The sequence below is a fragment of the Nestor notabilis genome, unplaced genomic scaffold (assembly GCF_000696875.1).
Source record: "Nestor notabilis isolate BGI_N333 unplaced genomic scaffold, ASM69687v1 scaffold1463, whole genome shotgun sequence".
In the NCBI taxonomy this organism is placed as follows: domain Eukaryota; kingdom Metazoa; phylum Chordata; class Aves; order Psittaciformes; family Psittacidae; genus Nestor; species Nestor notabilis.
Genome location: NW_009923072.1, coordinates 55,460 through 72,272, shown reverse-complemented (window position 1 = coordinate 72,272; position 16,813 = coordinate 55,460). Strand labels below are relative to the sequence as shown.

At 51.0% G+C, this 16,813-nt stretch overlaps 1 protein-coding gene across 1 annotated transcript in view; it reads right to left on the bottom strand.

The window, feature by feature from the left end:
- HYDIN (HYDIN, axonemal central pair apparatus protein) overlaps nucleotides 1-16,813 on the bottom strand; it is a gene marked incomplete at its 3' end in the record, with an annotated part of 98,009 nt that overhangs the window by 26,992 nt on the left and 54,204 nt on the right. The window contains exons 24-43 of the mRNA XM_010011927.1: nucleotides 16,488-16,604; nucleotides 15,580-15,789; nucleotides 14,544-14,681; nucleotides 13,202-13,379; nucleotides 12,555-12,682; nucleotides 11,691-11,824; nucleotides 10,554-10,690; nucleotides 9,586-9,713; nucleotides 9,307-9,498; nucleotides 8,788-8,937; nucleotides 6,890-7,129; nucleotides 6,465-6,621; nucleotides 5,780-5,971; nucleotides 4,769-4,939; nucleotides 3,935-4,108; nucleotides 2,615-2,823; nucleotides 2,022-2,174; nucleotides 1,553-1,736; nucleotides 927-1,083; nucleotides 43-193 (exon numbers count right to left, since the gene is read on the bottom strand). Coding sequence (XP_010010229.1) covers nucleotides 43-193; nucleotides 927-1,083; nucleotides 1,553-1,736; nucleotides 2,022-2,174; nucleotides 2,615-2,823; nucleotides 3,935-4,108; nucleotides 4,769-4,939; nucleotides 5,780-5,971; nucleotides 6,465-6,621; nucleotides 6,890-7,129; nucleotides 8,788-8,937; nucleotides 9,307-9,498; nucleotides 9,586-9,713; nucleotides 10,554-10,690; nucleotides 11,691-11,824; nucleotides 12,555-12,682; nucleotides 13,202-13,379; nucleotides 14,544-14,681; nucleotides 15,580-15,789; nucleotides 16,488-16,604 — 3,300 coding nt within the window. The remainder of the gene's footprint in view (nucleotides 1-42; nucleotides 194-926; nucleotides 1,084-1,552; nucleotides 1,737-2,021; nucleotides 2,175-2,614; nucleotides 2,824-3,934; nucleotides 4,109-4,768; nucleotides 4,940-5,779; nucleotides 5,972-6,464; nucleotides 6,622-6,889; nucleotides 7,130-8,787; nucleotides 8,938-9,306; nucleotides 9,499-9,585; nucleotides 9,714-10,553; nucleotides 10,691-11,690; nucleotides 11,825-12,554; nucleotides 12,683-13,201; nucleotides 13,380-14,543; nucleotides 14,682-15,579; nucleotides 15,790-16,487; nucleotides 16,605-16,813) is intronic.

Below are 16,813 nucleotides of genomic sequence, written 5' to 3'. Positions count from 1 at the left end.
TCCACAGGGCTTTTACACCTCTCTATAAACACAACTACTCACCTGCCTGACTCCAGAATGGCTTTTCTTCCCCAAAACATTGTCTTTTCCCAGCTCTCTCTTCCCCCGCCTAGACTTCTTTTTCAGCTCTTCTTCCTTCTTCAAGTTTTCTAGCTCCTGCTGGTGCTTTTTTGCAAGCACTTGAGCCATCTCCCTTCAACAAGTCAAAAAGAAAACATCCTTGAGAGTCCCCGCCACAAATCTGTGCTCACTGCAATCCCAGCTGGTCCTGGACTTCACACACTGACCCTGAGGCCAGGCAGGACCATTAGACCATCCCCATGGACTTCCCTCAACCTGGGGAAGTTGGGAACATCCGAAGTGAGGAAAGGTGGGAGGTGACCTCCCCTGCCAGCCAAATCTCAGCCTTGCTGTCATAATGTCTCAGTTGGGGAACTGTCCACCTGGACACCCCCAGCACACTGTCAAAGACTGATCCACCATTTCGCTGCACTGATGCCTGAAGCCCTCTCCCAGTTTAAACCAGCTCACAAATTGCTAACACCTATATATATATATAGAGAGAGAGAGAGAGAGAGAGAGAGATCCCTGCACCAATACTTAACTTGGCTTACCCAGCCCTTCTCCTCCCTAAAAATAGCCTGCTCCTTATTGAGAATAACCCTATCAATCACAAAGCAAAGGCTGCAGTAACTCCCCTCCTGGTTCCAAACAATGAGGTTTCCTGCTGGAACCCAGCTGTGACCATGGGAAACTTGTGTTGTCTGTCCTGGAAATTGTGATTTGAATGCAGACCCAGCGATCTCCTTGTGGTGAAACAAACTTCAGCCTGGGCTGAACAAAGTGCTGAAGCACAAGCTTTGAGCTCAACAAAGGTCTCCAGAGCAGCAAACCCTCTAGGGACATTATCCTAGGGAGTTACCCACGGAAGGCTTACAGACCTCCTCTTCCTCTCTCGCTGGACTTCTCGTATATTGTTATTAAACTGAGCTTTCTGCTCCTCAGTGAGGGCATCATAGTCATCCTCATCCATCTCCCAGAGAAGTGCTTTCTCCCTCCTGGCAGCTTCTTCCTGCTCCCGTCCTTCAGCACAGACCAGAGGAGAAACCATTAGCGACTGTCAGCAGAGCTTTCTGTTCTGGGGAGGCTGTGAGGATTCGCAGCTCTGGCCCAACCCAGCCTAACAACCTGCTAGGAGATCCAAAATGCAGATAAACCCCCAAACTATGGCCAGTCAGTGAGTTCCTGTGCCTTGCCTGGCTCACGTGCACCAGTGTTGTGGTTTGCTTTGCGCCACAGTTATTGAGCCACAACAGCTCGCACCTATGCCCAAGCTTCACCTACCTTGGTCAGTGACTAAGGTAAGTATTACAGCCTTAGCTCTGCTGTATTTTAAACATCTGTGAGCTGAATGCTGGCTACACAGAGGCAGAAGGTGGAGGGATTAATAAAAACATTTCTTACAAGCTCTGCTGGTAGCCCAGATACACACAGATACTGCTGAGGGCTTTGAGAGAGAAGATCTGGGAGGCATGGAGATGAAGAGTCTCACCTTCCTGCTCTTTTGAAGCTGTCTCCCTGGCTTTAAAAGCAGCATAATCCTCAAACAGGTTCACAAAATAGATATGAGGACGATTTCTGACAGCTTTGAGAAGGCAGAGGAGAGCAGACGCTATGTTGTGAGCAAAGAGGGTCTCCAAGCCATCAAACACCACTCCCTGGTAGCAGTCACTCAACTGTGAAGAAAAGGAAGTCAGCTATTGCACATGTTGGGCTCTCAGCTAGTCATTAAACTCCAATGTCAAAGGACATCAGCCATCGTTGTTCAAGGGCAGCAGCTCAGACAAGCTCTGATCTTTCTCTGTGCACTGCCAACTTATGGCATCTGCAGCTTCACCTAAGGATCCCTGCATGCAGCCCATGGCTCCTTGAACAGCAGATACAGACCTCCTTCACTTTGAATTGTACCTCGCTGCCTGTCTCTCTGTTGGAGGAACGTCTCCTTCACCCCCATGCCATACCTGCAGCCTTTCAGAGAGGATGGCTACCAGCAAGTCCTCGGGCAGCACGCAGCTCATGAAGCCCAGCTCTCCCACTGTGCTGCCATTGATGCTTAGCCATCGCTGCATAACAACGCAGGGAAGGGAGGAGGCGAGATGAGAACTAGATGAACCCTGCAATGTTGAACACCACAAGAAAAATAAATCACTTTGGAAACCCCCGCACAATTCCAACTGCTGGGCTTGGAGCTGGGTTCCTCACTAGTGGGAAACTAGAACAATACTGTAGGTCAGCAGCTCCAGTGGACAACCCTGGAGGGTACATCCCTTGGCCAGCAGAGACCCAAGCCTGCAAGCCTCAGGTGCAGCATCCCACAGCTTTGCCTCACCCTGCAGCCACGTTATCCAGGACTGGACTTGGCCAACAAACCATTAAGACCCAGCAAAGATTTCTGCTACAGCACAAGGTTTCAATCCCACCCTGAGCCATGCCCAGCTGGTGCTCTGTGCTGTATATCCCCACATCAGGCTCTGGGTAGCATGGAGCTACCACTGTAAGGAGCTCCTTCGCTTCTTAAGGCAACAGGCATTAACCAGTGCAGATCACACTTCACCTGGGAGACTGTGGGATCCATTAGGTATTTCTGGGATTGGGATGTGTGGCTATCTATCTTCTTGCCCACTGCGGTGCTTGCCTGGCCTTGGGAACTCAGGCCATCAGGCTGCAGGCTCGATTTGCCCTCAGAGCTGGACTGGCTTGCGCCTAGGCAGTGTGTGGCCTCAGTGCTGAGCTGTGGGCTGAGGGACACCACTGTGGTTTGACCTGTGGAGAGGACAGAGGCTCAGAGGGCAGCAAGCAGACCCCTTTCACCCCAATGGGCACAGGCCTGCACCCTGCCAGGGACGCAGCACGTGTCCCTAGACTGCAGGGCACCAGCAGCACTGCTCTCCAGAAGCAGCTCCTGCCCTGCTTCTATGATTAGCATGATAAAGCACATTGTCTGGTACTGGATTTTAAAGCCAGAGAGTTTTTAATGCACAACCCTGTGTCCCTCCTAGCGAATGTGCATGCAGGTGACACTGCACAGTAGCTTCTCTATGGATCAAACCAAGTATTCATCCTCCATGATCACCTTGCACCCATCCTGTATTCTCACATGGAGACTGTAACATGCAGCCCTGTCCCAGCTGTACCCCTCCATCTCCACTGGAGCTAATTCCTGGTGGGATAACCCCATCCCAGACCTTCCACCAGCTCCCACCCAGGTTCAAAGCTGAGCAATGCAAAACGTCCTTCACTCCCCAAGCCAGGGTCTGGCCTCACCCTGCAGAGCTCAGAGCACCAACTGCCCAAAAAAGCTTCCTAAAAGTCTCCGGTCTCGCATGGAGAACAGCTCAACACAGATGAACTGTGTGACCTGACAGGGTGTATAGGGAAATCTCTGGAGGAATCTCTGCTCATCTGCAGCATGTGTCTCTTGTGAAATTCCTCCAGGAGGTTACTCTTCCCTTCCTCTCATGAGTGAAGCCACACTCTCAAGTCAATCATCTAGTGCTTAATGAGCCACTTCAGAAGGCTTTTTCCTCATTGAAGTAAGCAGCAGTTCTGTCTGACAGCCATGAGGAGCGAGCTGGATTCAGCTTTGAGGAAATACAGAAGCTTTGAGAAAGATACAGGTGTGCTTCACCTCTCTTACAGAAAGGAACATGCGCCAAGAAGCCAAAGGCAGCAAAAGTGCCCCTGAGAGCTTAAAATACAGATTATTTTTTTTTTAATAACTAGAGATGCTTTATGAAATGGCTTTGCATTTGTATATGCTGCATCCATGTTCCTTAAGAGACCCAAGGGCTTTCAAACTGCTGTGGAGCAAGCACAAGTAGATGGTCATGGTGGGTTTTGAAAGTGCTACTCTGGGTCCAACATTTCTCCTTACCAGCACCCTCTGTCTCCTGCTGGCTCTGCTCGATGGCAGCCTTGATGCAGAGCTCCCGGGCACGGAGCCCTGCCAAGCTGCTCCTGCTTGAGATGGCTTCTTTCACCACGGTGTCAATGGACAAGCAGGCAGCGCCGTAACGCTTGGACAGGGCAACTGCTGCCGCTGTCTTTCCTTGAGAGAGAAAGGAGGACTGCTTGGTGACACTTGCACGTGAGGCATGTTCAGGGACAGGCTTTGGAAAGCCCACAAACAGGATTTCAAAGTTTCAGGGACAGCTGGAAAACAAGTGCTCTTTTTCAGGGGAGACCATGAGGGTAGCAGCTTGAGCATGGTTAGAAGCATTGAACTCTAGAACCAGGTGGCTCATCTCCACCTCATGTTCAGCTGAGGACTTTTTCCTTTGTGGTGACCCAGACCCCAGGCCAGGACATTGTTTTAAGCCCTATCCACCACCTCTCAAGACCATTCGCCAGCTTGTGCTGGTCAGCACCCTCTTGCACAATGTCTGGGTACGGTTTTGGGGTCAGCATGGGCTGGGCCTGCTCCCATAAGGCAACATGGACACTAGGCAGTGTGGTCTCATGAAGCAAGAGCAACATGGCCACCCTGTTTGGGGCAATGAGAGCCTAGCTGTATGGACACAAGATGAGCCACACCACCTGCACCAGCTGAGTGAAGGCTTGGGACCATTTCTCGTATCAGCAGAACTATGGCTTACCTCGCTTCACTTCAACTGGTCAACTGAGCACCATGGTCCAACAGAATATGTCACTTCTGTCCCGCTCCTCCACCCTCCCTCTTCCTTGCAGCCAGGGGCTGCGGCTCAAGTACCTGTCAGGGGTGCCCCATGCACGATGATGACAATCCCTCTACGGTTTCGGGCTGCGCACCCTTCTGCAGAGATATCAATGCCAAGGTGGCGGGCGATAGCCCTAAAGACAGGGCTGTTGTCCACTTCTCCTGCGGCCTCCTTGCTGCTGCTGGTGCTTTGCCAATGCTCTGCTGTGCAGAACCAGGTAGAAAAGTCAGCCTCTTGCCTAACTGAGATCCTGATTATCCTTCCCATCCCCTCAGATCCTTGGAGAGAAGACTGCTGAAACCAATGTCACATCCAATGTCACACCATGCCCTTCCTTTAGGCATGTACAGATCAGGGTCTGCCCTAGATGCTGGTGAAGGTGCCTGTTCAGAGTATAGCAAGTGGGGTGGCAGAAAGAGGAGAGAATGAGAATCCAGCAGTACCTTAAGGGACCAGACCAAATCTCCTTCCTTGAACTGTCAGCATGGTCTTCATGGGAGTTTGGTCCTGGGTCCTGCTGAGTAAGGGGGGGCAGGCAGACCCGGAACATTCTACAGTCCCAGGGGGAGGCTCCATTTGGGGATCATGCAATTATCCAAAAGCTGGACTCTTTAGGAATGTTGCACCTTACACTGGGAGATGTGGCTGGGCTCTGAATTCACCATAACAGCATTTACAAAGAGCTCCTGCCTTTGCCTTTAGGAAGTCACCAAAAGCCATCACCACTTGCAATGTCACGTAGGACAAAAAGTGCACTGCACTGCCTAGGAAAGGGAATAGCATCATCCTGATCCCAGCAGCTCCTGGGGGCAAAGGTGCTTATTTGGCACAACTGGGAAAAAACTCCCTGGCCTCTCACTCATCCCTGCCCCAGACTCTTCTCAGGATCCTACAGACTTCATATGCAAGAGTAGTTTCAGGGTCTACAAGGAGCAAAGATGGCACCAGCCTGCAGTGAAGTGATGGAGATGACACTGAAGTCCTCCACTGAGGCCCTTTTGCCACAATGAACATAAAATAGGTGAAGAGCTTAGGGTTATTACCTGTCCTGCATTTTCTCTCAACACTTTCCTCCTCTTCCTCTCCACATACAGACTTAGCGTCCACCTTGTTGGACTGGCTTTCATCAAAAATGGAGAAGGGAACGACTGAGCTATGGGTTGAGCTGGTATAAACGATCCCAGCAGAGTGTTTTCCTCCTTGATCTGATGGGAACTGGACATCTTCAATGTTTGCTGAGGAGGAAGAATACGGAGAGAAGAAGGTGGTGAATACGGCCTGGCAATCTGCTCTTTGCCCTCCATCACTTTGCACAGCCACATGCCAAAGGTGGAAAATCTCCCAAGGAGGGAAACTCTGAGGCACTTAGAAGCCTGTCCAGGCTGTCTCTGCCCTCAGGGAATTTTGAGCTTGTGCTTTTGTTGCTGGGAAGGAGCTAGTAGAAAATAGCTAGTGATATTAGACCTGGTCCTACTGGCTGAAAAACTCATCCAACCCTACTCTTTGTGGTTGAGGGACACAGTCTATGGCATGCAGATATGAGCTTGCTTTGGCTGCACTCAGGGCTGACAGAGGCTGTGTGTTACAAGCCACAGACATTCAGCCAGGAATTCCTCCATCAAGCTGGGCAACAAGCAGCTGCTAAAAGCATGCACTTTCCATGGAGAATGAGGTCTGCTGTGTCCACACTCAGGAGAGCCAATATCAAACCCTCACCATTGTCCTGGCCTGCTGTTTCCCCAGTCTTGGACTTTCCCTGCTCATCCTGCAGCCTCTTCTGCTCCTCATAGTACTCAAGTACCTCTGGGGGTAAACTCTCTCCCGGGGCACGTGGAGGCAGCAACAAGGTATTGTGACAATTGTAATCCTTCAGCATCCGCAAGACCTGTGAGCATTAAGAGAAACCATATACACGATGTATTTCTTGACCTTCATCACGTGAACAGACTCCCCAATCAACCTATCTCCTCTGCCATTCCTTCCTCCCAACAACACTGACTATCCAAGCCCATCCACGTCCTGCCAGCAATGCTGGCTAACCCTGAAATGTCACCAGGCTTTGCCCTGGGGACTACCCCCATCTCCCTGGCAGAAGCCTGGGAATGCTGGAGCACTGTGGGAGCTGGCAATGGGGACCAGACCTTCCCTCTCACCTCCTCCTCAGCACGGTACTGCTCATCAAACTCCAACGAGTAAAACTCGATGGGGAACTCACACGGGTTCTTCACCACCACTGTCCCCTCCACCCCACAGGTGTATGGCAGCGATGGTCCCAGCTCGAGCACTGGGGGGCTGAACTCCAGCCGTGGTTCCAGACCATGTCCCAACACCTGCAGCTGGAGGTGCTGGCTGTTTTGGCAAATGTTGATCTTCAGCTCACTTCTGTAGGACTTCTGCAAAGAGAGAAGTGCAGAAAGCTCCTCCATGAAGTACCAGGTGACAGAACCTCAAATTCAACCTTTGCCCCAAGGTCAGAGGTGTTATCAGTACCTCTGAGGTGATGGGAAAACAGATATTTAGTTATAGCACAGGCTACAGCATCTGCATGCTGGCTTTGAGTAATGGGGATGAGTCCTGGTGTGAAGTGTAACTGGATATTTGAGCATCAGATGGATCTAAAATGGTCTATCAGATGTTTTCACCTCATCACGAGGGAGCACAATGCTCATGAGAAAGGTCCTCAGGGTTACATTGCCCAGACACAGTCCTGGCACTGCTGCATCAGGCAAACACCAGCTATATGAAAGAGGCAGATGGCTAGAAACAATGGTTGTCTTCTCTGCTCAGTGACTGGCTCTGTACAAAGTCAGCCACAAGCCAGTCCATCTTGATTAGCAATTAAACGATTCCTGGGACTGTTCCCAGGCATGGAAGCACTTGTGTTCATGCTGTTACACACTGCCAGTTTGCAAGTCACAGTGGCCACATGCAAGTTCGTCTTTGGGAATGCTCCATCATTTAAGTTGACTCCCAGACCACATGGGAACATGCAGGCAGGCTGGGTCAGAGGCACAGAGATTGCTGGCAGAATACTGCTACACATATTCTGACAGTCTTGCCATACCCAGGAAGGTGTCTGGGGCTGCTTTGCTTGCTGGTACCAGCAGCAGGATTAGCCTAGACTGGCCCTTCCAGAGTTATCCCCTGTGAGGATGCCAGTTGCTCTGCACCAAGGTCTTGCAGCCTGCAAGTAGGCCCACACAAGGGGGAAGATAAAGCAGGAAACGGGAAGATTTCCCCCATCTCCTGAGAGGCAGCCACATGCAGTGCCCTGATGCTCTCTGTGTAAGCTCCCCATGGGGATTTCAAAGTGCCCCTCAGAAGAGTGTGCTGCAGGGGAAACTGAGGCATAGTACGTACAGGTTTGTCAAAATCTCTGTGCCAAAGTCAAAAACACAGCACTGCACTAGCTCCAGCAGTCATTTTTTCTCCTTCTCAGTAGCTGGTGCAGTGCTGTGGTTTTGACTTTCAGCCTGGGAACAACGCTGATAACACCGATGTTTTTAGTTGTTGCTCAGTGATGTTTACTCTGACCAAGGACTTTCTCAGTCTCATGCTCTGCCAGGGAGGAGGGGAAGCCGGGACGAAGCAGAGACAGGACACCTGACCCAAACTGGCCAAAGGGCTATTCCACACCACAGCACGTCATGCCCAGTATAGAAACTGGGGGAGTTACCCGGAAGGCCCAGATCGCTGCTCGGGTCGGGCTGGGTATCGGTCGGCGGGTGGTGAGCGGTTGTGTCCTCTCCCCTTGTTATTTCTCTTACCATTATTATTGGTAGCAGCAGTGGTTTGTATTATACCTTAGTTACTGGAGAGCTGTTATCTCAACCCGTGGGAGTTACATTCCTCCGATTCTCCTCCCCATCCCTCCGGGAGCATGGGGAGGAAGGAAGGGCAGGGGGAGCGAGTGAGCGGCTGCGTGGTTCCAAGTTGCCGGCTGGGCTTGAACCACGACAGGAGGCAGCCTGCATCTCCTGCTCCCTATGCTGGTCTCTCCTGACCACATGGCCCTGCCAGACCTTCTGGGGGTGACACCCGCCAATCTCACCTCTTCTGTGGGTGAAAACCTGACTTGCACATTGCATCGCTGCCCTGGAGCGAGGGTTCCAGCCGATGGCAGCACCTCAAAGACACAGGGCTCGGCCTTCAACTCCCGAGGCAGCTTCTGATGCACTCCTACTGGCAAACGTTTGTCCACCTGGAGCACAGAAATCAGTCGTGTGAGGTCTCCTTGGTCTGTGAGGACATACCCTCTGTTCCTGCAGTGCTTTGAGATAATGCCAAGGTGCTGAGAGCATCCCACACCCAAAGCAGAGGTGGTCACCACAGCCTAGAACTGGAGGGAAAAAGTGTAGGCAGGGCAGGCAGCTGGGGAGGCACTGTCCTCAGAGAAGGAGCGGGTGAAGGTGGTAGAGAAGTGAACAGCAAGGTGAATCAGCCTTGCTCTGTATCCTCAAAGGCTTCCTCAAACAAGCTGCAGCCCAAGGCAGTCATAGGGGCAGAAAAGGGAAGAAAGGCAAAGAAAACTATCCAAAAAGTCATGTGTTAAACACTGTCTGTGCTTTACCTTCTCAACAGACTGTTTCATGGTGATGAACCATTTACAGGGGATCTGGAGCTGATTGTGGAGCTGGACAGTTTCTTCCTGGCACTGTCCATGCTGGATGGTGAAGAATTCCAGTCTGTCCCTGGAGAGGGAGATGGATGGTACAGCCACATTGGCACGGAGGCGGATATGCAACGTGGGGCCTCCTGTGACCTAGTGAAGGACAGAGCATCCAGCTGAGAGACCAGGTGACATCTGCTGCTGTGCCCAACCTGCTGCCTGCCCCCAGAGTTGTAGTACCTTGATGGGCAAGAGCACGTCCACCTCTCCCAGCGGCAGGTTGGCACTTTGTGGGTCGAAGCGCACTTCGAATGTCTCAGTCTCACAGTAGGGCAGGTGCTTCACACGGTCCAGACCCACGCTGAAACCTTGAACAGATGAAAAAAGCTGAGATACACATGGAATACAAAACATGTTAAGGCCATATAGGTGTCCTGGCTGTCAGCTCCATGAAAATCCCCTTTGCATCTCCAGAGAAGCCTGTTGCTCTTTCTCCCTTGTCACCGCTCAAGGAGAAGGGGTTTTCACAGCCAAAATCCAAGGTTCATGTAGTAACATATCAGTTGAGGAGCTCCAGCGATTCCTCTATGAGGCATCTCAAGGAAGGATGAACAGACCTCTCCAAAGGAGAATTTCCAACTAAGATCTCCCCATGCTGTGGTGTTCGCTGGACAAAAACTTAGAGGAGACACCTGACCACCTCTCCGAGACAGCAAGTCACTGTTCGATGGACCTGCAGCCTTACCTGAAGGCCTGTTTTGGAAGCCTGTTTTGATATACCAGGGGATCTCACAGGTTGTTTTCTCAGTTAAGGCTGAACATAAATGCTATGACACTATGAACTGTAAACAAAGCACTTCCAAACCACAAAGGGTCCCATCTGTTTGCAACACAAGCCCACAGAGTGCACAAAGAAACTCAGATGATGCTCACAGCAGCCAAAAGCAGAAGATGCTGAGAGGCGCTCAAGGTCACCAGCCCATACAGCCCCTGCAATGAAGTTTTAGGACAGCCACAGGCAGGCCAGGTCTCTGGGCACTGCTGGCCAGAATTCAGGCTCTGAAGCACCAAGCGGGAGCTCTCTTCTACTAAGGAGGAAAAAGCTATACAACAAAGCACACAAAACCCTCCCCATCTCCAGTGGCTTAAGCTAATCTGTCAGAGACAGCTCCTTCAAGCCCACATGAAGTCTCTCCAGCACAGGCTACCTGTGTCACACAGGACATGTCCGTTGACGTGGAAGGACACAGGGAAGTGCCCGGTGTTGGTGATCTTCACGATGTGCGTCTGGATGTTACCAAGAATGATGTAGCCAAAGTCCAGGATGTACTCAGGCAGCTCAGCTCTGAAAGGAGGAGTAAGAAGAGTCCTTTAAAACACAGCCTGGCTGTTTTCCAAGAGGGTGGAAGATGCAAATAGAGTGGATATTTCTGTATTTACTGCTGTAAAAACTCAACTCAAGCCCATAAAACCCAAGGCCTGATCACCTGGTAATAAGACTAGGCCATGGGGAGTGAAGGTCCTAAGTTTTATCAGCTACCAATGGGACTCTGTAATAAAATTAGTTTTAAATGCATACTGGACACAGTTCCTCTGCTATGAAAAGCCACTGTAGTTAAGTCCACTGGACTCAGTGGAATTTTCTAAGCCTGGTGTACAGACCAAGACCTCTTCATAAGATTTAGACTGCACAGGAAATCTTCACTGCTCAGCAACCAGATCTGTCCCCAAAGCAGCACTGGTGAATGCAGTAATTGACACCTACAAAATTCATGGGAAAGTCCTTTTCCAAAGCAATCTCCCTTGGGAAAGCATGTACATGATCTGTTTTGCAATGCATCTTCATCCTGAACTGGAGGTTGCTGTGCCCATGCCTTATCATCAAGGAGCAAAGGGAAGGGCCAGGTTACCTGGGTAAGCTCTGCAGCCCCACAGCTTTCAAGCCACCTGATTTAGGGCCTGTCAAGGGTTTGTCAGCCTGTGTGATTCCCTGCTCTGCTCTTTTTGCGTAGTGCAGTCTGTTAGTTGGAACAAAGATGCCAGCTTTCAGTTGCCTCTTTCAGAGCTGGTCAGCAGGGACGGTGTCTGTGCTGCCTGGAAGGGTTTGGTGGTCCTCACTGGGACCCCTCAGCTCCAGGAACAGAACCCAGAAACTGTGGAAGTGGCACTGTGGAAGCGAGGACACTGAGCTGTTCACAGGGAGCATGCCAGAACTATCAAGCTCAGAGTCTTTCTGAAGTCCCCAGCTATTCCCAGCTCTGTAGACACAAGGAGGTCTCAGGAGCAGGTCTGCACTGTTGGGTGTTACCCTGGGGGCACCTGGAGATAGAGGAGTTGCTACTAACTTGAGAAGCCTCCAACGTGCACGCTGGTCAAAGGCAGCGTCCTCTGGGGAACTGGAGGTGAGAGTTTTCTGCTGTTCCAGGGCATGTTCCTCTATCAGCATCTGCTCCATCTGCATCTGCAGCTGAGCGTCCAACTGAGGAAAGGAAAGACAGTGGCTGGTTAGCAACAGTTCTACCCAAGGCCCCAGCTTGTCTCTGAAGGAGGATCCCACCCTGCTTTTGAGAGGGGCGATGGAAATCCTCCTGTCTCGCTGCTCAGTGTCTGTGACACCTGCTCTCTTAGTCAGGACCTTATCTCAAGAGAAATGAACTCCAGCATCTCCACCTGCCCAGCTGTAAAAGCTGATCTGGCCAAACAGACAGACAAGCCAGGAGTATTTCAGAACTCCAAGTATTTGCCTATCCCCAGCCAATGCCAAAGCAGCTTGGACAAAAGCTCTCTTGAAAAAGGGAACCACAATAAAGCTGGTGCCTCTTGGAGACAAACAATGACAGCACAGCCTCAGGGCACAGTCAGGCTGCTGCTTTTAAGCTCTCTAAACCTGTCAGGGCTTGTGTTGTGAGCAACAAACACCCCAGCAATGACCTGCACCTCCTTCGAAGTACCATAAATTCAACTGCTTGAGAACAGCCTTCAGGATCTGTCCCTGGGGTAGTCAGGAAGCTCGTGTGTCTCCGGGAGGGATGACTCTGAGAGGTGGGCAGCCCTTGGAGCAATGCTGAGCTGGCACAGACCATGGCCAGGGGTGGGCAGGGAGGTCGCAAGGGCCCGCAGGGCACTGGGAAGCCTGCTGTGGGGTGCAAGGGGCTCGAGTGACACAGGGGGAAGGTGGCACATGCCAGTGGGGCAGGATCTGTTCTCACCATGGTGCCTGAGTCCTCTGTGGCTGGCTCTGCTGCTGCAGCCTCCTCCAGAACTGCCTCATCTTGCTGGCTGCCTTTTCGCATCTTCTCTTTCACCTCTTTGAGGATCTTCTCATATTTTTCGTTCCCTGAAGAAAGAAAATATCCACAAATAGGAGTGTGGGCCTACTGCCATTCCCATTTAAGTTGGGAAGACCTGCTGCCCCAGTGCTGGCCTCTCCCACAAAAAAAATCCTCTAGCAATCTATGAAAAATAATGTTGCTGCTCCTCTCCAAATCCTGATATTCACCCCCCACCATCTTCCTCCCCACAAAGAAGCACCTCATCCCCTGCAATGTGATACAAATCCAACCCTGCCAAAATCCCAGCCAGCCTCTATTACAGCTTTCCCAAGCTTTTCTGTCTAGCCATCATCTTCCCAGGCCTCTGACAGATAGGCTAACAAGCTTCTGCAGGATAGTTCCTGGGGCAAAACCCACATGGGCTCATCTGCCAGAGACTCAAGAAGCAACCAGAGGGTTGAGTGTTTGTCTGATAGTCCTGAAACCTCCAGGCTTGGTGGAGGTGGGTATGAGCTGTGCTATGGGCCTGTGACATGGGGGGAAAAACAGGGGACTTTCCTGGAGAGCAGACAGGCAGTGCTCACCTTTGATGTTCCTGGGCAGGTCCAGGTGGATTCTAGGAAAGGTTCCTTCCCCTTTCAGGGAGATTTCTTCTGGTTCCAGGTATCCTACTTGGATCTTGAAAGTCCGGTAGAAGACTCCAGGCACTCCTGGCAGGTAATAGACTTTCAGCATTTGCTCCTTGCCAGGTCCAATGTAACCCTGCAGGACACAGGAGATGAGGAAATGCACCAAAGAGGGTTTGGTGGAGGGATGGCTCAGATGATAGATATGCTAAGAACACAAGACAGGTTCTCATATATAAATGTCAGACATCACCACGTTCTAGCTTTCTTGTATCCAGAAGCTCAAATCTCCTACACTAGGATGTAGTATATCCTTCAGAGGGCTCATAAGGCTGCACTCCTGCAGCACAGGCTGCCCTTTGCTCAGCATGAACACAGCTCTTCTGCTGATGGGGTTTACCCTCTGCTATCAAGAGCCACAGAAAAAACAAAAGCTCTTCTACCAGCCACTATGGGAGATGAGTGAAGAGCCTTTGCTCTCAGCAGGGCCAGCAGATCCTGTCACAGCACACCCATGGTTCCCAGGCTGGTGTCAAAGGGCCTGACCCGTTATTAATGATCCCGACCAAACATCTCCTGCCTGTGTGGTTACTCCAAGGGCGCAGGAGTCTATTCAGAAAGCCATTTTTTCCATTTGGCTTCTTCTTCTGATTACAGAAGGGGATAAAAATAGGAACACTGCTTCAGTTCAGACACCCAGTTCAGGACTGAGAAGCTCGGATGCTGCAAACTCTTCTCATTGCCATGCCAGTGCTGCTCCTACCTGGCCCCCTCCCTGCCCCACAAGGCTGCTGCAGAGCAGCAAAGCAGGAGGAGTGAGGGACCAGCACAGGGGCTGTTACAATTTCTGGCAAAGAAGCTTTATGCCCAAGCAAGGGAGTAAGTGCTGCTTAGGGCTGGCAGAGGCAGGCAGGGTTCGTTACAGGCAGGGACAAGGAATAAGTCCTGTCTGATCACATAACCTGGGTATGGTGACCTTCCAAAGAACCAGCACTGTCTAGCTCCACTGCCACACAACTGAGAGCTCAGCAGTTGGGGTCTGAAAAGCTCCCATAGCACCTCATGCCTCCTGCCAGTGGTTGCTGTATGACAGCAGAGCTGCCCACCAGCCAAGGCCGTTAAGGGAGTCTATTAGGACTGCACTTGCTTTACCTTCTCTGTCCTCAGCAGCAATTGCTCACAGCCCTGTCTCTCCTGGCTCATTTTGTGTTTCGTTCTTTTTCCTTTCCCCCTTCTTTTCCCTGTAACCCTCTCCTGGCAGCCTGACACAGGGCCAGGGTTAATCCTTTATAGTACTCACTGTGCTGGGCACGACCAGGGGCACACCAGGCAGAGGGCTGGCTGCAGTGGCTGTGCTGGGGCTCAGCACCACGAAGGTGAATCCCAGCTTCCCACTGTTGTGCAGAGTGACCTCTGCTTTGGTGACTTCATTAAACAGCTGAAGAGAGGACAGAAGAACAGGAAGTTACAGACACAGGTTTGTTGCTGGGAATCTTTCACTTTCACTGGGTTGAAAGTAAATGAACACAGGACAGAAGCAGGGAGTGCAGAGGCGATGTGGGCACTTGACTCTCCTGGGTTAACCTGGAGAGCCTGCAGCAGCCGGGTACCTCTTAGTCTTACATAAGAGCAGATGGTTACAGCAGCATGCAAAGGTGCAATAACGACCATGTAAAGATCAGTAATAAATAAACCAGGGGATACAAGCCCTCTGCACTTGAGGGTGTCATCTAGTGGCTAGCTGAAACAAAGTAGGAAGCACCAAGGCATTTCAGAAGAAAAGGCACCTGCACACAAGTATTTGCAAGCAAAACACAAGCAAAAAGGGAGACAGTCAGGGCAATACATACAGGGCCAACAGCTGGAAACATCTGTTTGTTTTTTAACTGAAAAGAAGTAAAGTGGGGATTGGTCTGGGACATTCTCTCCAGCTACAGTGACTGGAAGCCAAGTTAACTTCCTCCCTTGTTTATTTTTTTGATTAATCAAGAGCATTAAAAGAGAGCATCTCCTTGGACCTCAGGCTTTAGGAGCGGATCAGCAGACGGATGTCTGAGAGACACATCCCTCTGGAAATCACCACTGCGATCCTGCCTGCCCCAGGAAGCAGCATCAGTTACCTTGAAGAGGAAGAATTCCCAACTTTATCACTAGGTCAGCGATGACCATTAAAAAAAACAGCTAAGAGGCATGGCATATCACTCAAAGGTTGGACTTCCAAGCCACAGAGCCAGCAAAGTAGCTGGAAAGGGGAGAGAGCCCTAGACCTATGTGGGCAGCAACCCATCAGTGACGATTTTGAGACAAGGGCCTCTGCCAAGAGAAGCTTGTGGTACCTGTAGCCCGCAGTCGATCTCTGTGATGTCTAGGAAGTAGCTGATGAGCGAAGTCTCCCCACGCAGCACCATCTCATAGCTCGGGCCTCCCTCCACTCTGCACACTGCCGTGACACGGGTGATGATGTTTGCATGGCCAAAGAAGGTGAACATGACCTGCTGGCTCTCACCCGGCTGCAGTTCACCATACAGGGGCAGGACATCAAAAACCTGGAGGCAGGGGAGAAGAGATTGAGATGTCGAGCATGGAAATTGATGCAGAAGAGTAGCCATGGTGTGGAGCAAAGTACAGACATGGCTGGAGTGGCTTCTTCCTCAAACACAGGCAAAAATCATCCTAATCTCAGCCTGCACCCATTCCACTTAAAATAGAGGGACCAGGGGAAAAATCTTGCATACTCACTAACGAATGCATGAATTAATACACTACATTAAAATAATGGGATGTCTCTTGGCAGCAAGAAATTCTTTCTGCCGTGGAACTTGCTTTTAAAAAACACTTTTTACTGCCTTCAGAAAACCACGAGGCTGGCAGGTGAGAACCCGTGGAGCTGGGGGTTGGATCCAGCCCAGTTCATTTCACTCCTGGTGTTTTCCAATCTCTCTCTGATTTGCATCCTGCTCTCTCAAGATGCTACAGCAAAAGCTACTGCAGAAATTTCCTACTGCCTACTTGATGAGTAACAAGATGAATAATGCCTTCCTTAGGTGCTGCACAGGGAGTGTCCTTGGTCAGCCCTACAACATGTCCCACATGGCCTCTCCACTAACCTCAGCAGCACCATGCAACGCACTTCGAGGGAAGTGAGGCCACTCTGTGAGCACTGCAGAGGGCCACCAGTGTGAGTGATGGCTACATCACTGCTTGCCACACTGGAAACGTGGAAGCAAGACAGATTCCCACTTACTTCCTCCACTCCCAAGGCAAGGGGTTCTGTCTCCATGAACTGGACCAATTCCTTGATCTCCACTGGTCTCAGAGTATCCGCGGCACCTTCCGGTTCCTCAGCAGTGGATGCCAGCAGCTAGAAAACAAGCACCATATAAGCAGCTGGCTGGTCTGAGTAAGATCACTCTGCAGCAGGCTCCACCACCCCATCAAGCCAGGAGCAGCTGAGATGGGACCTAGGTGCAAATCAAGTATGGGTATGTCCACGCCATCAGCTGAGTGTGGGTCCAAGCCCATCTAGAGGTGAGGCATGGGCTCCATCTATACTTACTACATGCAAGTTCA